This window comes from Scleropages formosus, chromosome 6 (assembly GCF_900964775.1).
Source record: "Scleropages formosus chromosome 6, fSclFor1.1, whole genome shotgun sequence".
In the NCBI taxonomy this organism is placed as follows: Eukaryota; Metazoa; Chordata; class Actinopteri; order Osteoglossiformes; family Osteoglossidae; genus Scleropages; species Scleropages formosus.
This window is the reverse complement of record NC_041811.1, coordinates 12,562,077-12,587,096: the sequence shown is the minus strand read 5'-3', so window position 1 is coordinate 12,587,096 and position 25,020 is coordinate 12,562,077. Positions and strand designations below refer to the sequence as shown.

The 25,020-nt window shown below is 47.7% G+C and overlaps 1 protein-coding gene across 4 annotated transcripts in view; it reads left to right on the top strand.

The window, feature by feature from the left end:
* Positions 1 to 15,233: 15,233 nt before the first annotated feature.
* The window catches only part of LOC108927187 (mediator of RNA polymerase II transcription subunit 13-like), a 72,215-nt gene continuing 62,428 nt past the window's right edge, over positions 15,234 to 25,020 (top strand). For all 4 annotated transcript variants that reach the window (XM_029252606.1, XM_029252605.1, XM_029252604.1 and 1 more), the window contains exon 1: positions 15,234 to 15,726. In XM_029252606.1, coding sequence (XP_029108439.1) covers positions 15,655 to 15,726 — 72 coding nt within the window. In that variant the 5' untranslated portion in view covers positions 15,234 to 15,654. The remainder of the gene's footprint in view (positions 15,727 to 25,020) is intronic.

Genomic DNA, 25,020 nt, shown 5'->3' with positions numbered 1-25,020 from the left:
TTCGCCGTTACGCTCGTTCCCTTTGTACCGGTGTGGCGGCACGTGGATCTTCAGCAACACAGCAGGCGTACGCCGCTACAGCAACGTGTTTTGACCATTTTCTGGCCGAACTGAAGAGAAGCATCTCGAAAGAAGTTGCATCCTCCGAGTGCACCCGGTGCTCTCTTGTGTTCCAGAGCCACGGCAGTCTGAAGATGATGCTGAGACACTCCAGCATTTGCACACAGTGACTGAAACCACTTGTCCCAAGCAGGGTCGCAGGAAACCGGCGCCTAACCCGGGAATACAGGGCGGAAGGCTGGAGGGGGAGGGGACGCACCCAGGACGGGACGCCAGTCCACCTCAAGGCACCCCAAGCGGGACTCGAACCCCAGACCCACCGGAGAGCAGGACCCGGCCACACCTGCTGCGCCACCCCCCCCGTACATGCCAGGATTTTCCAAAGCAAAATGCTGGTGTTCGGTGCTGTTAATTTCACTCTCAGTCCTAGATCTATGAGAGTTCAAATGCATTTTAACTCTGGATAAATTGTGGTAATAATTTTCAGATGGAGTGTATGCAAGAAATCCCCAAAAAACATAGTACAAGCTACATCTACCTTTCTTTCTTTAGCAGATGCTTTTCCCTAAAGTGCTACGCTGTTCTTATTACCCAGTATTTAACAGACACCTTTGACCAGGGTGATTTACGGTGCAAGATACACTGCACTAAACCTGTTACGATCATCCACCATCCACCCATCTATGCACACACAACACCAGCAGTTTAGTGGCAGAATCGGTGCTTGGTAATGTAGCTGTTAGAGCCGCTGCTCTTGGACCCAAAGGTTCCGGGTTCGATTCCCACTCCCAGCTACAGTACCCTTGAGCAAGGTACTTACCCTAAATTGCTCCAGTAAAACGCAAGATGTTTAAGAAAGGCCATCGATATAGCTGTTACTGGGATGTGCAACTGCAACCTGTTGACTCAGATTTCAGCCCCTAATCACAGTGGACAAGCTGTCGGGTGGGTAGACGGAGCGCCTTGGGTTGGATCCAGCGTTGCAGGACGGCAATGCCGCCCAGCTGCGGCTCTGCGGACTCTGAAGTGTGCGCGGAGGCGCCGTCTGCGGTGAGGGAGAGGGAACTAAAAGAGCAGTAGCTCCACACACACACATCTGTTGTTTAAGAAGCTCACCTCGACGTTCTTGATGTTACTGTAATACAGTTTTAGAATGTGGTTATTTTGGCAAATAACCCATGTTTTATGAAATTCAAGAGAGTCCTTGCTTGAAAATTAAAGTAAAAATTCAAAGTGTTATATATCTACCTGTATACGGTATATATACTATAAAAATATGGGCATAAAGAAGTGGCTAGCAGAAGAATGCCAACGGTTTTCGGGAGAATTTCAAACGTCGTTTATCCTTTTCCAGCGGCTTTTGGTCCCAGCGTCCACTAGGTGTCCTAATGCGCAGATGTGCAGTAGTTCGGCAGCAGCCCAGCGTGTTTGTGTTTGTGTCAGGAACGGCTGCGCGTGATACAGATCTGTTTAGATGGGTATAAATTGCCTGCCGTGCCACTGCTGGTGGCAGTTTTGGCCCTTTTTCGTGCAATCCCAAGTAGTAGGCCGCCCCGGCCAACGGCGCCGGAAATGAACCCTGAGCCACGGAAGGGGGTCCGGCGGTCCGTGCGATTTCAAAACATAAAGCATTTCGTCATTGTTTAACATCGCCGCCGCTCAAATTGTTCGTGTTTGGGTTACGAAAACTGTTGACGATGGGCTCCGAACGCCGGCTGCAGCGGCGCAACGGAGATATTCTCGAGGAGGAACACTTTAAATAATTCACGCTGCTGCAAACGCGTTTATTTCTCTTGTTGCACCTCACTGTTTACAGAGGGGACTTAAAGCGCAATAAAACCCATAAGCCAGCGTTCGTAGCGCCGTCCTTTGCGGGTATCCGAGAGGTGGCCCCCCCGCTGAAACAAATACGCGTGACAGATACTATAGGGTTAGCTGTCCGCCCCCTCCCTTCCTCTCACGCACACCCGCACGTTCATAATCCATTACGAAATGAAGACCGTCCTCGGGGACGAGGCGAGCGGGGGTTAGGGACTTTCTGTCCGTTGGTGTTATGGCGAAATGTCATCTTCATTTCTAATGATGGCCTGGTGTGGGAAACAAAGGGGAGGTTGCGCCGTCTGCCCCTAGCGCCGCTTTGCAAGGAGATGCTTCCACGGCTGTCGGAGAGGAGTGCCGCGGAGCTTCTGAATGGGACGCATTGTGTGTCATCGCTAGGGAGCGGTCCGCTCGCTGCGGGCCGTGGGGGTTCCCATCCGAATGTCCCTCGGTTGCGTCGCCGCAGTTCGCAGGTGTGCGGCATAACGCACGGCTCTGGGCTGGGCTCGGTTCTCCAATCCAGGTGGGGTGCGGGCAGATTACCGTACTATAAGTGGAAGAAGGGTCGTGCGAACAAGTTACGTTTACCTTTGTACTGATTCGCTTAGTAGATGCTTTTCTCCAGCGTGACATACAACCCAGAGTAAACAAAAGTGCATTTCGGAGCAGATGAAGAGCTTCAGATACACAGTGGCGATTATCAGAGAGCAGTTATTGCGTGTGATAAAAATAACAGACAAAGATCTGTTTTGCTGGTGCACGTTAGCCAGGAAGCTACATATTTATGGAGCTTTTTAGAGATCGGAAGGGAAATGGGTCCACGGAGATGTGTTCCGAGACCCGTCTCGAATGCTCGAAGGGATTCAGCAGGTCTGAGGGATAGAGGGAGCCAAAACCGACAACCTGCAGACTTTTCATTGTGGACTTTTTGTGAGCGAAACCACCAAGCGGCTCAAAGGTGGAGGAGCGCAGCACTTTTGCTGGGGTGTAGGCAGTCGATCTCCCGTCCTCGTGGCTCAAACGATGGGCGCTTATTTTAACCCCCGAGGTTTCCCACCTAAATTACTCCGGAATAATTCAAGCCACGAGGGCCAGAGAATATGATCAATCTGAGCAGTGAGGGGGCTGCTTTCTAGTTCTGGTAGAATGTGTCATCAGCTCCTGGAAGCACCGGGGGCGGCTCGTGAACGCACAGCCTGGAGACAATCTCCTGGACTCGTGAGGAAACGCCATTCCCCGCAGCATCGAGGGTCCTGCGCTCCTTTCTTTGGGGAACACCCGTGTCTCGTGTCAACCAGTCCCCTTCCGCCAGCATCTGCCTCTGTTTCTGCCTCCTCCGTCAGCCCCCTCCCGGGCAGGGGAACGTCTCTTGCCCCCTCCCCTCATTAGAATAATTGGAATTCTGCTGCAATTGGCAGGTTGGGAGAAGTGGAGCTTGACTGCTGCTTTAGAGTAATGTTTTAATTTGGTTGTGAAGAGGCAGACCCAGATCAGATCCACAAACATTTATTAGGAGGCTCCCCTGAGCGATATCAGGCTGCATTAGGGGGGCCCCGAGGAGACAAAGAGCTGATGAATTGAATTAATCTCTCGGCCGATGATGGATGGGGGCGTTCGGAGGGTCCGGGAAAATGGGGACATTGTTCATCTGTCACTCCGATGGCCACGTCCTTCTTTGATTTGTGCTGTGCACTGAAGGCCACAAGTGGGAAAGCAGGTCCACCCCCCCCCAACTCCCCAGCCCATCCCCCTCCGCGCGGTCTTACGTACCGACACATGGGAGACAGAAGAGGAGTCACAGACAGGCTTTGTTCCGCATGTCTTTGCGTTGCTTAGCAGGTGGCCCCCGAGCTGCACGATAAAAGGCGACACGCAGAGTCATCACTTAGACTGAGCGTTTTGAAAACGATCATTATGAAAATCACCATTATTGTTACTATTAGCATTATTATTGTTATTGTTATATCCCTGTTTTTAACAAATAAAGAAAAAAAAACTCGTCTAGTCGACAGCCTCTTTTAACTGGAGCAATTTGGGTTAAGCACCGTGCTCAAGGGTGCTACAGCGGAGCGCTGATCTAGGACGGCATCCTTCAAGGTACGAGTCCGTGTCCTTAATCGCAGCTCGGCCTTCTCGGTAACGCTTTTGAATGAAACGAGGAAAATAAGCAGAAAAACAGCCCGCGCTGCTTCCCTTCCTCCTGGTACAGGAGTGGCCGGATAAGGGTTTCTCTCCGGCACAAACCGCCCCCCCCCAACGCTCTTCAAGTACGAGGATAGCTGAAATGCAATGGTGCGAGCGCAGATGGGCCATAGATACGCCTTCCCCTTGGAGTCGAGGTGTGACTTTCCTTGAGTCTGGCAGTCCGGTCCAACCTGCATGGAAACCGTAGGGAGTACATCAGCTACACCCCCTAACTGCTTCCTAAACCCCCATCCTCTGCATATGCATACCTTTTTCCTATCTCAGAGAAGCCCAACAGGAGCGATGTTGAGCGCCGCCTGAAATAAAGGACCGCAAACCTTCTCGAACGTACGGTGAACTCGGCAGAGACCGAGTACTTATTCCTGCTGCGTTTTCCAACAAATACCGTATTCACTTTACACCATTAGTCCATGACACGGAAATCAATGGTGTGTGCGTGGGTGTGTGTGTGTGGGGGGGGGGTCATCTCATAGGCCTAATTGAAGTGTTTAGCTCGATTTATTGGGGTTAGCTCCTGGCTGCGCTTCTGCGGGACCGGCACGATAACCGTGTCTGCTCGCTGTCCGAGGCGTCGCGCGCGGCCCTGTCCGCCGACAGATTTACACATGGAAATGTAGTTTAATCTCGCCCTATTGATGAAGATAACGCACGTTTAAAGGGTTCTTATTTCCTCGGGGTTAAAGATTAGAAAAATTGTTTCCTGATGTTTTTTCCTAACTTTATCCTCTTTCTTTACGCAGCTCACTTGTCTTCTTTTGTAGAATCACGTGTTAATTTAATTTTGCCACATTTACATTTGCTACATTGTGCTCAGAGCAAACGCTGAGTAAGTGCTTCCCAACGAAATTTAAAATATACTGTATGTGTATAATTTTTTTACATTTTCATTAACCACTTGTCCTACACAGGGTCACGGTGGTTCAGAACGTAGCGTGGGGAGGGAGATAGGGTACAACCTGGACGGCACACCAGTCTATTGCAGGGCAGTCACTCGCCCTCAAGTACTCACATGTACAAACACGAAGGGCAATTTAGAGCTCCCAACCCCAACGGAAATGCCAAATAAATACATACATAAATTCATAAATAGCGTTACATAGATACCCGGCACGTGGAATCGTTTTAATGGTTCTGATCCGCTCTTGTGTCAACATACCTCGGCCCAGGGTGCTCTGTACTCTCATTTGAATAGTTTCTCCCATTATAGCTGTTCCGAGGGGAGGTTTTCCTTGCCATCGACACCCCTCTCTTGCCATCTGGCTCCGAGTTTATTCACTGGATGTCAGCTAAGCACTAATCGTTGTAATCGTACTCTTGATCCCTAATTTGTGTGTGCGGCACACGAATAATGTGGCGCTCGTCTGGCCTTGCTCCTGTGATGCTCCTGTGATACTCCTCTGCCAGAGAAGCATCCTGTCACTGCCTTTGCTATGAAAAAGACTCATGTCAGATGGTGCTTGACGGGATGACTGATGTCAGATGAAGACAGAAACACTCAGAATTAAGGGCCCCCGGCCCAGATGGGTGCCTTTGAGCAAGCTGGTCCCGCATTACCGAAGGACCTCGGTGTCATGGGTTATATTTGAAGAGACTACGTTAATAAACCACGTGAGAGTATGTTTACATTTTTTTCACAATATGTGATGCATTAATGATCATCATGTTTTCTGGGTGAGTATAAAATATTAGCACATTTAGGTACAGTAAATATGAATGTAAAAATAGAGAAAGTACAGTTCCAGTCAAAAGTGAGAGTCCACTTTATGGAAGCCTGTTTTTGCTCAAAAGACATTCAGTTAATATGTTTCATCAGAAAATGAGGTGTTGTGTCTTCCCAGCTCTTCTGCAGCACTCCCAGGAGATGTAGGGCAGTTGTGGGTTGCGCTCCTTTCGCTCTTGGGTCCAATTTGTCTCATGCAAGTATTGCCCAGTTTGCTCAAGAGTGCTCAAACTTATGACTGGCACTGGATATTAACGTTATATTACTCTCCCGTGTGGGATCGTTTCCCGAGGCAGGATTTAAGGGTGCGAAAGAAACCTAGGTCAATGTGCAAAGTTCTAAATCATATCACTGAGGAGCTCATGGGTCTTACTGGAAATATCTCAACTGAGATTTGGGATATGACAACTGCTGAACATATGTACACAAGATCACCTCCTTCATACCTCCCTGTCGACTTACCTCAGCTACTTCAGAGTGACAACAGGGTAACTCGCCGTCATCCTGGCAGGATCACATGAGGACTGTCTGAGATCATGGAAGTTAATGGAAAAAATATGCCTTGCTGCGCAGTCCAGGAAGAGAGCGACGGTTTCCCTCTCCGCGGTGAGGATGATCAGCCGACACCTGCCTCCCGTACACAAGGGTTACAAGTACAAAGAGACACGACGTAGAACTCACAGAGTACATAGATCTTTCTGGAAGTCCTAGCATTTACAATGGGGATAATGGACTGTCCTTCGACGGACTGGCCACGAATATGTCTTGCTTTCTTTGAAAGTGGCAATTAAGGCAGCATCAGAGACAGAACAACAGGTGACGCCACCACAGCTAATACAGCTGTTGACTTGTCTGAGAAAGCTTGCTTGCCAACATCCATGCAGCTTGGCAAAAACATCAAATGACATCATATTATCTAAAGAAATGTGCTAGAGAGAGAGAGAGAGTTTTTCTCCAGCCGTCTAACAAAATATTGTGTTAAATTGCTTCCCCGATCCTCGGCTTCTAATTGAAAAGTCCTTTTGATGAACTTGAAGATTTAGCGAGACTCCACATGGCGTGCTTGAGAGAGCAGAATGAATTAATTACTCATTGTCCCACTTGGAGGTTCAACCCTTTTGACACCTGAGCAGGAATAAAGCATAATCTAGAAGTGGCTTGTTCAGTCCAACAGGGACCAAACTCTTAAGGGAGTTTTTCACAGGAGATCTTGATGGGTCAACAAACTTCTCTCATTCCAGACATAATAAAGCACCTTGCCAAGCTCGAATAGATAAAATTACCAGACATCCATCTATCACCCTCAGATAGACTTCTTGATAGAGTGGTTCAATAAAAACTTGAATCAATGCAGTGGAAGGTAATAGAAAAGGGTGGGGAAAAATCGAGACTATCTGTTACTCTATCAGGTATGTGTTTAGTCAAGAAATTCCTCAAGTATCCACAGGTTCCTAACCCTTTGAGGGGCTGAGCAGTTGACAGTGGGACAGCAGTGCTGAAACGGCCTATGGAGGATCCGTTAGGTCTGTGCCCCAAACAAATAAATTTTGAGCGCGCGCTTGGTGCATGTGCGGTATCAAATGGCATGACCATCAATTTGTAACTTCATCGGACCAGCTGTAGTGGCTTTAACCATTTTGGTAGCTGTTGCAAGCCTGATATTCCTGGCTACAACTGAGTTCTTGGAGAAATGGTGATGAGTTTCCAATAGAGCGAGAACTGCAGGATAGAAAAAATTCAGTTGTAAATAGCTTGTGAAAGTATTAAGGAAGTGCGACGGACAACAGGTGGTGTGCAGTTTAGCCCCCATAACCTCAAGGGCATGGGAAATGTAGCTACAGTCACCGAGAGGGAGGATAACGGTAAGTAATAGGAATAGTTGGTCACAGAATGGGCATCTGCCCAAGCAGTTCCAGGAAAACAAACGTCATGTTGAACTCTCTGAAAAGACAAAAATGAAGCAGAAAGAGCGTCAGCACTGCACGGTGCTGCATGTCGAGACACACGGCAATCCAGTCCGGTGTGGAAATGACACCGTGCCTCGGAATCATAATGGACGCACCAGAGGAGAAATCAAGTCAATGTGCATTAGTGCTAAAGAGGCTATTGCACCATTCTGCAGTGATTGAGGAAACCAAATAAAAAAATGAAAATTTAGAAATCTGTCCCATTCTGTGGGTGGACAAAAAAAAAAAAAAAACTTTTGGCTGTAATTACTGCACAGTCTAGAACCTCTATCATGTGGGAGAGTATTCAGAAAAGTATATGTTGGTATAGACCGAGAATGACAGTTGAATACCAGAGCTTAATCCACGAGGAAAACACAGGGCCAGATTTAAATTTACCCAAAGCTATAATCCTATTTGAGGCGATCAAATGCATATTCAGTGCCTTAACAGAGTTGGTAAGGAATGCACGGCACACAGCATACCTTGTTATATGTGTGATGTACTGGTGATTAAGTGTCTGGCAAACAAGTGGCTGAGATATCGAAAATTATAATCATAAACAGAGAACCAGACTATAATGTGCAAAAAAACAGAAATGCATTATTATTTACAGATCGTGCAGTATCTTGTATGTTTAAATTCAAATGTCAAAAGTGAGGACTGCAAAACAAAATCAATGGAAAGAAAAAGATTTTGAGTACATCCACATTAATGGTCTTTTTCAGACAGAAATGAATGACGGAGTAAATGATTGTCACGACAAAGCCAATCGGATCAGGATGAATCATAATAGTCATCGAGTCTAAGCTGAGGGAGACAGGCTGGACAAAAACATGACAAATATATACAGTATGAGCAGAAAAGGCGCATTAGGCAATGCAAACCGCATTAATTCTCGGCACCGTACGTTTCTGTGTTGAGATACACAATATGGCACGTATTAATTTAGCTTGATGCGAGGAACTTTCCAGTTTTTGCATATGACACACCAGGGGGAATATCCATGTGACAGCAGGCTGGAGACCGGCGGACGTCACAGTGCCGAAGACGGTGGCTTTGAAGGGCTTCTTCGCTGCCTGGTCTACTGTAATTTTCCAAGGCGGCATGATGGATGAGCTAGACTCAGCCTCTGTTCATTATAATGCAGACCATATATCCCTCTCAGAGAGCACTCATTCTCTAGATAATGTTCTTTAGGTATTTTATGTGATTTCTTGCTGTTTTTCCACCACACCAGGAGGGGACAAAGTATGTCTGAGTGCAGAGGATTTTCTGGGTTTTGGTTGGCTTGGCTGAGCACCGTTTTCCTGGATCCAAACATGCAGTATATAGTACTAATGATGCAATTTACTCTGGACAACCCGCACCGTACGCCTAGAAAAGTACTTAGATTTTTATTGTTGTTTTACCACAATAGCCACCCCATAATGCACATGTAAATTTAGCATACAAATTACGTGAATATTAGCAAGTCATGCAAATAACTTTGTTCGGTGAAAAAGACAGTGACCCCTAGGGCAAGGATGAAAAAATGGTAACAGCGCATCAAGTTTAAAAAGCTGCATAGTCATAGCCTATTTGCATGTTTCATAGTTCTAATGCCTTGGTAGTGGCAGGTTTCGTGCTGATTTGGTTATTTTCAGTTTATCCTGCTTTTCTTAGTTCCTCTTTCCCTTTTACCCCTGACCCTTCTGTACGCTACAGGCAGTGCATACAGTACCGTGCGGAAGTCTTAGGCGCTTAGATGTTTCACAGCAATATTTGTTTTAGATGGTTACTTATTGTCTTCTGCATTAGTGTCAATGGGAAAGAGCGTATTTTGGATTTCCGAGCACTTCTTTCGCAAGAAGTTCCAGTATTACAGTGAGAGTTTTGTATGTTGTTAAAGAAACAAAGTACACACACTCACATGCGCACTGTCCGAGACCGCTTGCCTTGAGCGGAGTTGTGGCGAACCGGAGCCTAACCCAACGACGCAGGGCCCAAGGCCAGAGGGGGAGGGGACACACCCAGGACGGGACGCCAGTCCATCGCAAGGCACCCCAAGCAGGACTCGGACCTCAGACCTGCCGCGACCCCGCTCGGGACAAGCGGCTGTTGACGATGGACGGTTACTGAGCTTTGTAGGAAGTTTATTAATTAAGAGCATTTTTTTTTGGAAGCATTCTCACTTTACAGCTTTTTTCCACAACCGAGTGCCTAAAACTTTTGCACAGTACTGTAAGTGGACTGCTTCGTAGCGTTCGCAAACATCAGGCGTGGGAAAGGGTGCAATGAGGTAGAATACATATTGTAGTGTTTGCAGAACGAGATTCTTGCTTATTTCCATAGTACACTTGAAAATATCTTAAAAAATATATACTCCACAAATTCTTTATGGGGTTTCTTTACACATGTCAGCTACTCCAGATGACACGATACATGTGACAGCACAAGCACCAGCTGCCATCTCCCACTGCTGTCAGCCTGCAGCTGCCTGACTGGGCTGTGGTAGATATGTATATACAGCCCCCAGCGTACATAGCTCGGCCTCCTCAAACCCTCCTTCATTCCGCAGCGAGACAATGCCAATCATGTTCTGCCACTGCAGAACTCTGGCGAGCAGTCAGACGCAGCCTAGAGAATCACTCGACGACTTTCCTGGGTCAGTCCTTCCTAGGTATGGAGGTCAAGGCTTGGGACCGCAAGACAGTGGTCTGGAAAAAATATATATATCATAATATTTACATTCGTAATAATTCTTATTATTCATTTACATAACACATTTGCCCAAGGCATCTTACAGTGTTAGGTCTGTATAATGAGATACTCACAATGATTTATCCCTTTAAACAGTAGGGAAATTTTTACTGGAGCAATCCAGGGTAAGTACCTTGAGTAAGGATACTAGAGCAGGAGCAGAAATTTGCATCTGCATTTACATTTGAAGCAGAATGAGACAGTTCTAAACACTACTGTGCCTACTGAAAACCTATTTATAATATTCCCATTTATATTTAAAATGTTTATTTTTATTGCAACATTTTATGCATTTTTTATAGCGGCGGCTTTCAAAATCGGACTTTTATGCAATTCTGTACATCTAGGCAGACGCAATTTACATTTTCAGCATTTTTAAATACGCTTAATACACAAATTTGTCAGCTGGAGGAAACAATTTGGCGATAATTTTACAGGTCTGTTGTTGTGTTTATTGACTGGAGTGGGGAGTTGTAAAAATCTGTTCAACAGCAGCATCCTCACTCACTGCTTCTAGAATGGAAGGGCGAATTTTAGTCCTTGCGGTCTCCGTCCAAGAGGATCGACTTGTAGTCGAATTTCTAATTGTAAAACAGTCATCTCATCTGCCTGAACGCTCCTGCACAAAGCAAGATGAACACGCTGTCTGTTCATTATCTAAATAAAGTGGATAACACATCTCTCCAGGAGCTGGGAGGCCTCCCTCAACAAAGCTGTAATGCAACTTTCAAGAGTGTTTTAGGGGCCTGGAGGAGTTATTGAACAATGAGGAAAAAAACTCTGCAAATGAATTCTGCTCTGTTCCCTGGGAAGGACGGGGATCAATAAGCTCTAAGCTAAGCTTCATATCTTCAGATTTTTTCGCTCTTTTTTTTTTCTTGTTCGGCTTCAAGAGCGGGAGAGGTGCCAGAACTTAACGGCGCTGGCGAGTGAGGGGCTCAGGCGCTGTGCTCTTCAGTTTGTCACAACACCACAAGTCACAAGAAAATGCAAAGTGACTCATCTGGTCGCAAAAACATCCAGTACACTGGCTGGGCACTATTTGTTTTGACAGCACCAGGATGATGGAAACAAGAGCGCTAATGCACTGGCGCTTCTAGATAGAGAGCATTGATCAATGTGGCAAACATGCATAATACATATTTGAGACATTATTAGCATGAACACACCCGCAAAGCCTATATCCTCAAATATTCAATCCGTTGCTGTTATTTTCAATGAACTACTTAATTAGTAAGAGCAGGATAATTAAAATAGCACATCTTTAAACAAGCATGATTTTTAAAAATAAATTTTCACTCATAAAACTATACAATTTCTCAAATGCTGTCAATCCGTTCCAATCCGCAAGCAATACTGGAACAATTTCACGTTACATTTCTTTAATATGTACATCCATAATATTCTTCAGTTTCTTGTGTCTGTTTGATATTATGGGGTCTGTGTATTATTTTATTTTAAAACAAGACCTGCACATTGTGTCAAAAGAAAGTGCTAAGATTTCAAAAAATATATATTCTTATTCGTGTTTATTTTTGGGACTGTGGTGGCACAGTGGGCTTCACCCGGTCCTGCTCTCCAGTGGGTCTGGGGTTCGAGTCCCGCTTGGGGTGCCTTGCGACGGACTGACGTCCTGCCCTAGGTGTGTCCCCCTCCCCCTCCAGCCTTGCGCCCTGCGTTGCCGGGTTAGCCTCCGGTTCACCGCGACCCTCCTTGGCACAAGTGGTTTCAGACTGTGTGTGTGTTTTATTTTTTAGACTATAAAAAAAATGTGCAAACAGAAGTAAAAGGTTCTAAAAATATACAGTATACAAATAAAAGAAGAATATATTGTTCTTAGAAGCTTGGCATTGTTCTCCCCTGTGCAGATCTTCAGCATTTTCCCATCATTTATGCACTTGGTCGAGAACATTCCCCAGACTCTAAATGTAACATTTGCAGTCTTTATATCATAAAAGAAATATTTTTTTATAACCTGCCTGCTTCTCCCCATTATTTCTTGCTTAGCCATTGTTTTCTATCCAACTGCCTATTGAATATTTTTTAAGAGAGATATGCTTTAAATGATACTTTCCAAGTGTCTGCTAAGCTTACAGTTTTAGACATTAAGATGCTGTAACTGAATATTTTTAATGGAAAATACAGGTTGAGTGCTTTTTTCCAGCGGTACAACAGCAAAACCTGCCGTGGGACCTAATCCGGCCAAATTACATCACCAATCCGTCTGATACCTGCTGGCCTAATTTTGTAGACTGATCTTTCGACTGCCCTGGCAACCCGCTCGTGAATATCTGCTTACTCTGGGATGTCAGGTGTCTGGCAAACGTGTGCTAGGAGGGATGCGGATGGCAGAGCGTGTGTCCTGCACATGGACTCCGAATGACCATGTTATGTATTGGCACATTAAGGTGTACAGTAAGGCATCCTACAGTACTTTATGAAGAAAAATAAGAAAGGATGTAAAGGTTATATTACCCCTATGAAAGGTTTTTGCTGGTTTTCACCAACCTTGTGTGGGTGTCAATTTTTGAGATTTTTTTTTCTGTGTCATTTCCTGTTTCTTAACAGATATCTCAAAGTCTGCACGTTACACCTTCGAGAATAATGCATACAGTTTTACTCTTGCTTACTTTTCCATTTGAAAAACAATAAATATACACGTATACTAATTAATTATACACTTTGCATCTTACAGTAAAAACACAATGTGTATTAATTATATTATATCTGAAAATGTGTGTGTGTGTGTGTATAATAGCGCAGAGTGCATCTTAAAATAAGAGTATTCCTAGCAGAAAATATGTACGATTGACTGTCTGTAAAATAACAGTGAATATTAACATTTCAAACGATTAAAAAAGACTATTTATGCTCCTGGATCAATACATTGTATAAATTATGCGCGTTCACTTCCGATGTGCGCGACTGGCGCCTCCAGCGTCGCGGCGAGGCTCGTGTCCGGGATTCTGAAACGCTGCCGTAAACTATCACGGGATCACGTGGCCGCCCGTGGCCCAATGGGAAAGCGAGTCTCCGTCTCTCGCCTGCCTCGCCGCCATTACAGCGCTGTATGCGGTGGGCTGCCTGAGTGTGTGTATGTGTGAGAGAGAGCGAGAGGGAGCTAGAGCGCAGGCGGTCACACACACACACTCACAGTGAAATACACACACACCGAAGCACGGTGAGAGTAACACATAGTCATACACACACACTCTCTCACGAATGTAACAGTGAAGACTGTTGGCTTCTGGAGCACGCTCGGCACATTAAACGGACATTTTGTGTGTTGGTGTTTTTTCCCCAATCAAAGACAGATTTACTTTTACAGGACGTTTTTTTGTTTCTTCGCATTTCCATGCAGATTTTTTTTTTTCTTTGAGGGGGGGGGTTGGCTGGTTAAAGACACCGAATCTGAGGGGAGGGAGGGGGTCGTTCGGTCAGCCCTTTCCGCTGTTAGTGTGTGTGTGCGCGCGCGCGCGGGCGCGTGTGTGTGTCTACCGTCCTCGCAGCTCGCCGAACACTGCTAGCAGCCCGTGAGCGATGGGAGCGCGAGACGCGCGCCGCCGCCACCACTACCACCTCCACCGCCACCATTGTGGACCTGTCACCGCGCATCGCCTTCCCGATCACCACCATCATCACTATCATCATCCTCATCGCCACAGCCATTGTTATTAGCCAAAGAAAAGCGTGAGCTCGCGACGCGCGCGCACACACACGCACTCACACGGCACGCGCCGCGCCGAGGGAGGACGTTTCGTAATGATATAAAAGAGAAAGGAAGGAAGGAATGGTTTTTTTTCGGCGCGATCGGGCGCGCGGACGCACGGCGCTGTTTGTGTGCCGCGTTCGCCGTGGGCTGTGACGGGCCGTGGACGCTGGGCGGTGAGGCCGCGGCAGCGGAAGGGCTGGGAAAGGAAAGGAAAGGAAGCGAGGCGAAGAAGCGAAGCGAAGGGAACAGAAGAGAAGGGAAGGGAAGAGAAGAGGGGCAGTCCGTGCTCGTGTCCGTGTCCGTGCCCGCGCCTGTGTCCGCGGGCGCCTCGCCGCTGCGATCGCTTGTTTACCGCTCAAGTGGAAGGAGGATGGAAACATTCCCGCACCGCGCCGCTGCCCAGAAAGAAAGAAACACTATAAATAGCGCTCGCGATTCGGATTAAAAAAAGAAAGTCTCTCGGCTGGTGCGAACGGCTCTGTCTGTGCACGGCTGTCTCTTTCTATTTTTTTTTTTAATTTTTTTTTTTTTTTTTGCATTCCTCAGATATTTGCTGGAGCGCCAGCATGGCCGTTGTTCCAGCACACTGACAATAAACATTGCTTAGGAGAACAGCTCCGAATCGCGTGTACGGGAGAGAGAGAGAGAGAGAGAGAGTGTGAAGTTCTGGACACCATGGGATTGCACTCGCTTTGCTGACCCCCTTTTTTTCCTGCAGTTTTTCTTGGGTTTTTTTTTTTTTTTTTTTGGTGTGTGTTTGTGTGTGTGTGTTTGTCTGTGCGGCACGGAGAGAAGACCTCGCGTGGATGTGTGCGGCTTTCTGAATCGACGGCGCTCCGAGGAGGCGCTTGTGCAGCGCGGCCATGGATGCGCTACAGCGCGGCGGCCCCTCGCGTGGATTAAACACGGATCCCCCGCGGTGCGCGCGCGCTTGGACCTCCTGACCTGGATTCTATCTTTTTTTTTTTTTTTTTTTTTTTTTTTTTTTTTTTTTTTTTTTTTTTTTTTCTCTCCCCCCCTTTCCCTTTCCTCCCCCCCTCCCCCCCATCTAAATCCTTTAACAAGTATGGATTTACAAAAACAAACTCTGGCTTTTGTGTTGATGTTGGAGACGCTGAAGATAAAGGATTCGTTTGATCACAGATTTTTGGTGTGAATACAACTTCCACCCCAGTTTGGATCCGCTGCTGGAGATATACATTTTTTTTTTTTTTGGTCTCATCACTTAGTTTTATTACAGTTGCTATTACAATAAAAAGATAACTGATGGTGCTGTGAGGGTTTATTGCACAAGTATTGTCTCATTATTTGGCTGTCAGTTTTTCCTGCATTGTGGTGGAAGGACCAAGGACTGGGAGAACACGTTAGTGGCCATCAAGGCTCGGCTCGGTCCTGGTACCGGCCCGGGATTTCGACATGCCTCGCACTGACGACCCGGTCGGCGGAAGATTATGACTACAGCGGCGAATTGGGTGGCCAACGGGGCGAGCCTCGAAGACTGCCATTCCAACCTCTTCTCTCTGGTACAGACCCAAAAAAAAAAAGAGATATAAGATCATAAAGCATGCGATCATAACAGGCCATGGCATGGAACCCTGTCTTAAGCCAGAAATGGGCCCAGGGTAATGGGTGGTGTTGCAGTTGGGGTGCAGGGGTCAACCAGTTGATACGGCGGCCGTTTAAAACGGGCCACGATCAACAGCTCCCTTTTGAAGGTTCTTGGTTTGAGTCCCACTCCTACTGTAGCACCCTTGAGCAAGGTGCTTACCCTGCATTGGCACAGTGAGAATACCCTGCTCTATAAATTGGTGAATCACTGCAAAGTTAATTATCTAACACTGTAAGTCAGCTAAATAAAGGTTAATACTTACGGTATTGAGAAAGCGTCGAGGGTTCCTTTGCACCCACGTGTGCGCTGATGTTTTTATCTTGTTAGAGATAAACAGCGATGCTTATTTAGCCCGTACACGACGGGCCCCTCTAGCTACTGGGATGTGCTGGGAGTGCGTAGCGTTGCATTCCCTGCATGGTTCTCACAGCTGCTTAACATTTAAATCCAGCAAACTGCAACATGTTATGTTGTTGCTGCTTTGCTTAGCCAGCACTTTCATTGCAGCAATCTTTTTTCTCCATGCTGTACTTCCACACAGCTGATCGCTGAAATAATGCGGGTTAAGTGCCTCGCTCAAGGGTACAACGGCAGGATCCTTCTTTTGCGGTGAACGTTGGCGTCTTCAGGACACTTGCAGTTCCTTGTCTTACTATGCTAGCGGGAGTGCTTCCCCCAGGTACGGCGGACTATTGAGTGTTTCGAGAACAAGTGGGAATTTCCATGCGGTTCGAGAAGCGTTGTGCAAGGGTCACGGTTCACCTTGGAAGTTGTGTGCGGAGGGGAAGTCGTCAGGCTTGGCCTGTTCTGTAAACGGTTGCAAAATTTTCCAGCGGTCGTATACTCGGTCGTGTAGTTTTGAAATCCAGTTAAAGGCCGTATATGTACGGCGCCGTGGCGCTATTGGAAGCGATGTTACTGTGGACACGACTGCCTCTGGGGATTTGCGAAAAGCATTAGTTGAAGAAACGGAGGTGTGCTTGGGAGGCGTTCGTCCCGCAAGGATTAGCAGCAGCAGCAGCCTTCGTCGTGGGCATGACAATGAGATGTGGCTTCGAAGGACCTGCTCCTCGTGAGCGTTATTGATCGCGGTTGATCAATAGCGTGCATTGGCACACGTGCGCGCCGCTGTCCGCGATCGCACAAGGGGACGGATGTCCTCGGTCTCGATTTATTCCCCGTCGTGCACGCGCGCCCTTGCCTCGTCCACAGCTTCGCTTTCTGTTGCTGTTGATGCGAATTTGATCCGCTGTGCTCCTCCGTGTAGGCCGCCTTCCTGTGTTGACATTGCTCTAGGATGAGGGTGAGACACATGGAGAGGAAACAGAACATTGTGCAGGGCCCACTCCCCCCCACCCACCCTTTTTATTTTTAAGACTCCCTTAATACAGGTCCCGACTTCAGGAAGATGTTCTCATTCACAAGCAGCGGCACAGGGAGCTGGCGGGTTTCCACGTTTCTCTCCGAACAACTTCACGGAGGGGGCGGGGGAGCTGCCCTTTGTCGAGAGGCGTTATTGTACGAGCTCGCTGCTTGCGAGTTCGAGGAGACGGTGCGAAACGCGCTCCTGCATCCTTGGGTTCGCCCAGGGACGAGGCTGGGCATCTGTGACATGCGCAAAGCTGCGGCGCGGGGGATCGCGCTCTCTCTCCTTCGCGTGGGTCTTGCCTGTCCGGTCACCAATCGGCGCAGCCGCGTTCGAGAACGAAACCGTAATATGAGTGTAGTTTGGAATTTCCCCCAATTTTACACCTCGACCTGTTACTTGGTTCATGACACTTCTAGCCTTCTGCTGTCAATGCTGTACTTGTGTGGGTATTAAAAGGAAAATTGCTGTTTGATCTGGCCCAGCGGGTGACTGTATAGTTAAGGAACTGAATTTGCAAAAAAAGAAAAAAGGTTGCAGATTCATATCGCAGGAGAGTCACTGTGTTTTGTCCTTGAAGGCCCTGAATCTTTCTAGATAAGGCAACTGTGTAAATAGTGAAAAAGTGAAAACTCTTGATTTCTAGATATGGGTGTCTCATATGGCAGTAAATAACTGCCTTGCCGGTGGGGTGTCTTTCATTAAAAAAAAAAAAAAAAATCTTAAGTAAATCATAAATGTGTTGGTCAGAGTGATGATGTAGAAAGACTGGCTATGACACTGAGAATTAAATTTGAGTTCTAGAAGTGAAGAAGTTTTCTTCTTCAGGCTAGAGGGAGGGTTCGAGTCATCGGGGCCCAGAAGCTGGATCCCGGTGCAGAGGAGGGCCGTGGTGCGGTGGGAAAAATGAGTAAGAGGGTTGAGGGAGAGGGGGTGGCAGGCAATCTGTTTTCATTTTAGGAAAGTAACGTGCATTTCCTGAGCATGAACCCCGGTCCATCTGAGAACTGGAGCGCCTTGGCTCTGCGCGGCCGAGGCAGGTTCTCAGCTCTGACTCATGCTGAAGTCACTGTTGAAATATGCAGCGCTGCGAAAAAATATGGCTCGTGATGTGGGGAGCCGCGCTGCCGCTAGCCGGGGACGCAGGCGCGTGCACACGCACTCGGGGAAACGTGTCATGTTGTCCGTCCTTAAAGGAACCTTCGCGTAGGACTTGGGTCGGAGGCTGGATGTTGAGCGTTTCCAACATGATCCGTCATTGAAAGGAAGACCCGAGGTTGTAATGTCATCGCGGTTGCAGAAAGAGTCCGGAATGTAGGGGGTGCTTGGGTTGGGGACCGCCGTATTGATGACGGTGGCCATTAGCCGCTGTCGTGTACCTGTGTACATATAGGCTACTGTGTCGCCCTCCCGTTAGTTATTTCTCTCAGCTGTGGAAATGTGTCATGGCTGAGGAGGGGATGCTGATGTGTCGGAGGTCAGTGTCTGGAGTCGTCGTTTTGTTGCTTAGCTATCCAGAGCTTGCTGATTTACTGGTTCATACAGGTGGATGTCTCATTGATGTTGTTCAGATGAAGTAGTAGAGGCATCCAATTAAAAACAGCAAACGCCATCCTAGGGTTCAAAAAAAAAAAAAAAAAACTCGAGGTTTCAGGTTGGGTTCCTAAAACCCTCCGCTATTGGGAGTGGTCACGGTTCAGCCGGGATTGACACCTGCGATCATCTCCGAAGCCTTAGGCCAGTCTCCTGGGGAGCAGTCTGCTCTGCCTCGCCGTGTGGCTCGCTATAGCGGGTCGTGAACACACGTCTGCTTCGGAATCTCAATTTTGCTGTTTCGGGCTCTGCGCTTTGCAGCCCTTCTTCCCGAAGGGTCACCGGCGCAGGGGCTAGCTCTGTTTGCTGTGTGGGAACAGGGGCTTCCTGGTACCCCGCTGGGTTTCTCTTCCACCGATTGATCTATTAATAATCACTGTTGCCTCTGCTGGGAGTGCAGCGGTTGAAGGAGGAGAGCAGAGAGTGGAGGATCTGCCAGGAATCCCTTGGAAATAAATCCCTTCTGGGCGTAGGGAACTAGGTACAGGGGTCACGGGCAGGGCCGCCGGAGCTCCGGAGCTCCACAGCCCCCCCCCCCCCCCCCCGGCTTTGAGTGCAGAGACTGCGATTAGCTGTAACCGTGCGCTCTATTCTTGGTGCCGCTGCATTCCGCAGGACAGAACAAAGCGATGGAAACGGTAATAAGCATCGCCAGGAAGAGGCCGCGCTCCTGCCGCTCCCGGGGTCGCTAAGGAGACTGCTGACGGTCCGCGAGTTGATGACCTTATTTTTTTCTCTCTCTTTCAGATCGTCATGCTCTTGATCACGTGTGTGATTACATTACTCAGGCAGTCCCAGGAGGTTCGACTCTATTTTATCTCGGATAAACTGAGGCGAAGGGGATGGAAAGATGTTAGGCGTATTTCTGTGCCTCAGAGCTGTGTATCGGCGCCGTTCCGCTGTAGGTGCCCGTATGCTGCATGAGCCATTTAACCGGCAGAACAAATAAATTTGCGTACGATTCCGAGTGGCAAAAAATGGTGCCGATCCTTAGTGTCTTTTTGGAAGCGGCAGAGAAGTCCGGTATGTAAAGAGATTTTTGTCGTGGCCAGGCAAGGATTTTAACATGTTATTTCAGGTCTGATGCTGTGCCATAATTCCGCAAGATTAATGCACATCCAAGTGGGTCTTTGACAGGCCGCACTAGTACGATTCCCGGAATGAATGTGACAGATACGGTAGCGTGCGGATGTACTGGCAGGTCCCCGGTGCAGACACTCGAACATCTTTTTGTTGCTCTGAGCACTTTATCACGCTAGTGCAATATGAAGTGTGGGAATGGGAGACACAGATAAGCTCGCACAACAATACTTCTTCTCCGTGAGCTCGCATTAGGCGCTGCTCTGGTATAGCAGGTAAAGACACCGAAAGACGCCTTTTTGCCCACGGTTTCTCCAACCCGGTAACCAAATAGCAGCTTACCGGTAGGGTGAAAGGCTTCAGCAAGTCAAAACGTGTCAAGGTTTGAGCACAGTGCCTCTTTGCTTCTGCCTTGTGGTTCACGACTGCTGTTCCCTAGTAGTTCCCCGCAAATGGTGTGTGTTCGCTCGCAGCTCTGATGTGGAGAGGTAATCTGTGTGTGTGTGTGTGTGTGTGTGTGTGTGTGTGTGTGTGTGTGTGTGTGTGTGTGTGTGTGTGTGTGTATGCGCTGTGTGTTCTCACAAACGGATCAGTTACTTTTCCCTGATTGTTTCAGTAACCCCCAAGGCCCACAGTCCAGATGTTTCATTTATAATTGGCAGCTGGTGGCGTCATGGTTAGAGCCGTTGCCTTACAATAGAAACGCTAGGGATCAGTCGCCACCTCCTGCTGTAGTACCCTTGATCAAGGTATTTTCTATGAGTTGATACTGTAGAAACTACCAAGCTGTATAAAGGGGTAAATCACTGTAGGCAGCTTAGTGTGTAAACCTATCATTGTAAAGCGCTTTGGAGACAACAATAAGGTGAATGAAATAGTAAGAATAATAATAATTACCCCTCCGTGTAATGGCTTAGCAAGGAATAGTTTAATGGTGTCTTGGTAATAAAAGCTGACCTGAGTAAAGAGTACCTTTCAGCTGGGCACCGTGTCAGTGTCACACTGGTTGAATGGAGATGGCAAAATGGAAAGCGCTCGGAATGTAGTTATTCGGTGTTCTAGAGGTGTCTGATGTCTTTGGATTCTCCACAAGGTGTTGTTGTAGTAGATGGAGGTTCAGGAGCTGAATGCCAGGCTCAGTGTCAGGAGTTTCTCAGCTGCTCAGGGGAATAGGCTCTGGATTGCTGAGCAAAAAGCCCTTAATTTGCCTCCGCAAACGCTTCATATGTGATCTGGCAAAAACTGCCCAGTTAGTTTTTTTGAAATCTGCATTTGAATGATCACCGGCTGCCAAGCAGGGTAAGAAATTCAGTTTTCAACTTCACAGCAAACGTTCGGGTTAGATGGTGTGTGATATTACATGGGAAGTCCCAAGCAGCCAGTTTGACAGCAAAAGGAAAATCGTCATGGCTGGACTACTGAACCTGGCACTCTGCAGAGTGGGCCACGTGCGTTCCTTGTTGGGTTCTTGGTATCATGATGATGCTGCATGCACGGGCAGAAGGTTGCTAACTGTCGAGCCAAAGCACTAAAAGTGACACCGACACAGAGGCTGAGGAAAAGCGAGCATGCTCTGCAAACTGTAGCGGCTTCTCTGCTGACTACAGTCCTTGAGCAAAATTGCATGTTGTGTTGAGTCTGGTGGCTTTGTTCATAATGAATGGCAAACGTATATACAGCGCCATTGATAAATGTGAGTCCACTTGCTGAAAACGGGTATTTGGTTGGAATTTTGTTCACGAATGAGGTGCCATGCCTTCCCAGCTTTTCTGCGGCAGGTCCCAGAAATGTAGGACATTTGTGGGGTTTGGTTTTGTTCTTCTCATACGAGTTACCCCGGTGGACTCAGGCTTTTGACCAGTGTTGTGCTTTAAATGTTGATACAGTTCCCTTTTGTATCTCGCCAGTTGGACGCCAGCTGATGCGTGTAACGTCTCGTTGACGAGGGTGTCTTCAGAGTAGCTCGGACCAGAGCGTGTACGTGGAGGTGGCCGAGAAGCAGGCGTTCGCAGTGGATCGCACGCTGGCCTAACTGAACGCTCCCGTCTGTTCTGGTGTCTGAGGAGCGCGCTCGCAACGCGCTATACCCAGCCCGTGCCGCTGTCTAACTTTAGTTGTTGCCCTAGATTTCTTGATGCTTTTTGTAGAAGTTGTTGTTCGTTGAATCCGTTCTCCTCAATGTCGGTAAAGCGGCAACATTTCAAACCTAATGAGACCAAATTGCTTCGAAATATTGCCCTCCCAAATACATCAGCTCAAAAATGTTAAAAAGAGCGGTATTAATGGAGTAGTATTCCCAACAATGACATCACAAGCAATAAAGTAAGAACCCAAACGTTAGTCTGGATGATTAATGATAATTGATACGTCGCTCTCTCAGCAAGCGCTGTCATTGCCGTTCGCCGGATGGATGGATGGTGGCCGTGCTGCTAGAATTGTTTATGTTCGCTGCTACTCGGTGAACTGAGGATGCTGGCGGAGTAGCAGATGCCGTGGCGGTTAGCGCCATCGCTTTGCTACCGAAGAACCCAGATTTGAATCTCACTCCTGCTATAATAGCCTTTAACGTGGTACTTCGCCGGAACTGGTGCGGTAGAAATTACCCAGCTGTGTCAATGGGTAAATCCTTGTAAGTAGCTCAGTTTACAAAGCTAACACTAAGTCTCCTTGGATAAATGAGTAAATGTGAAGTGCTCTCCAGGGTGTTGACAGATGTTACCACAAACAGTGGATGTGTAGTGACGGTAGAGAGGACAGCTGATAGCAGCGAAAGGCCTTGGTACAGACTTCTGCAGGACGTCCTTGTTGCGAAGAGTGGGTTTACACCAAAGCTTTTCACGCGCTTTAACGAGGAGCAGCCCTCTGTCCGTGAGCATTGGGTTGGAAACCTTACCCGGCAACCCGGTTTGTGTAATTTCTAGCTATGAACTCGCCCGTGAGGTTACGACCTTTAACCATTAGGTCAAAGGTGCCAGTGAAGTTACAGATCGCCCTTGGTCCAGTGGTCCAGTTGTGTTCGTGTGTGGAGCTCCAGCTTTCCAGTCAGCATTAGGCTCTCCTTGAAAATGACCGGCGAAGAAAACCCAGAAGTGCTGCTCTCATTCAGCTCCCGTTTCAGTTCCTCCTCCTCACCTTCTCCCATTCTCACTTCCTTCCACTGTCTTCTCGCTGCCGGTGCGGAGACTTGGGCACGAAGACCCCAGTGGCGTGTGCCGCTGGGCGACCCGCTTGTTGGTAGTGTCAAGCTCTGCCTCATAGACAAACCGCTTCCTTTAATTTTATCTTCCTCCTGTAACCCTGGAGACAGACACTCGAAAATTGAATAAGTTGCAGAAGTCTTACAGATGTTTCATGTTGCCTAGCAACTGTTTTTTTTCCCACCCTTGCATCCCTCCACTCTCCCTCCCTTTTCCTTTTTCTATGTCTTTCCAGCCCGTCAGAGTTAATTAAGTTGCACAGGAGAAGCAAGTAAAGGAAGGCTTGGTTTATTTATTTGCTCATTAATAATTAATTTTGAGTTGTGTAGAGGGGCCCGTGTTTAAAGTCGTTCCCTCTTTGACATCGCCTGGTGCTCTGGACTCCTGCCTCCATTTTCTTGCCACTCTCTGGTCTTGCTTGGACCTGTTCCGTCTGAACCGCCCTCCCCAGCCTGGGCCTGCCCCCCAGGTGGGCAGTCGGAGGTCGATTTATGTGCTCCGCGGTGAGAGCCACCGCTGATTGGCAGGTCCATCTGTCACTCTACCCCAGGGACGGTTGTCGCTCTAATTAGGCCGCTCACTCTGCTCGCCTCCCGGGGCTTGATCTAGCAACTGAACTGAAGATCAAATAACACATCTCCTTTGTAGGACCCTTGGAAAGATGCCTGCAGAAGATGCAATAAAAGCCGCTGTTTAGAGCCGTGTGCCCGAGAGGGCCATTGGGCACACCTGTGGTGGGCTCTTGTGCTGCCCTGGCCCTCTTCGCCAACGCTCCTCTCTAGGGCGTTTGCCCTCCTGGCATCACCAGGTCACATACTGAAAAGGCGGGAGAGGATTCCTAGATTTTTTTTTTAATCTTTTTTCCTTGGAGAATGTTTGAAGGGCGATGAGGGATGTTCCTACTTGGCGTGGGTCCCTGTCCAAGGGCGGTCATCGAAAGGATGCAGAGTGGTTGCGGTCGCTTTTGCTTTGGACTGACGGCGTTGGCAGATCAGCAGTGTTTCTTTGGTCCTGGCAGAGACGAGGCCAAAGCTGGAGAAGATGCTCCGTTCGAGCGGTTTCTGGGTTCAGGGCAACGGGTTCAGAACAACTAGGGGTTTTTGGGTGTGAGATTGTCCATGAGGCCTCTGTGGTTGCAGCACACGTTACTCCACCGGAATTGCTCTAGTAAAAATATCCAGGCCTGGTTCAGAGCGGTCATGAAGAAAAAAAAGTAAAAAAGCAGAGTGAATAAATAATGCACTGTATTCTCTGAAGGACCTTTAATGCTTCAGCTTCCTGTGGAACACTTGGCATTTTTGGTTTGCGGCACTGTCGTTTTGGAGTGAAGTCTCACGAGGATGTCCTCTCGACAGCACCCGTGGCTTGTGGAGGAGTTTGTCTCTTACAAGTGACTTTAGAGTCGAAAACCCCATCCAGGTTTGGACTTGTCTTCTTGCACCCGCACATTAACTTTGTACATAGAGGGGAGCAGGTGGTGTGTGTAAAGAGCCATTGCCCTGCACTCAGAGGACCCGGGTTCAAGACTCGCTCCAGCTACAGTACCCTCGATCTTGGTACATACCTCGAACTGAAACTGTAAAAATTTCAGTACATACGTTGCAAGTAGCTCGGTGTACAAACCTGACATTGTAAGTTGCCATGGATAAAGCTATCAGCTAGTGAACGAATAATAATATTGCACAGTGCATCGCTGTCATTTATATTAATACTGGGGTGTTGTTTACTTAAGTGATTGCCCTTATCCTGTGCTACTGGAGCCAATCAACAAGTTCTCAGACTCTCATCTCTGAGCTTGATGCACTTTCAGTCGTATGGCTTTATGCACCTATTGAAAGCTCCTGTTAGTATGGTAATTAGATTGCGCTTAGATTCACAGGTTATGTATCTGGCTGTATGGTCTTCTTTCTTGAAAGGGCCACCTTTGCTGAAAAGGCACAGTGCCGTTAGGGGGGCGACTCCCGCTACTGCT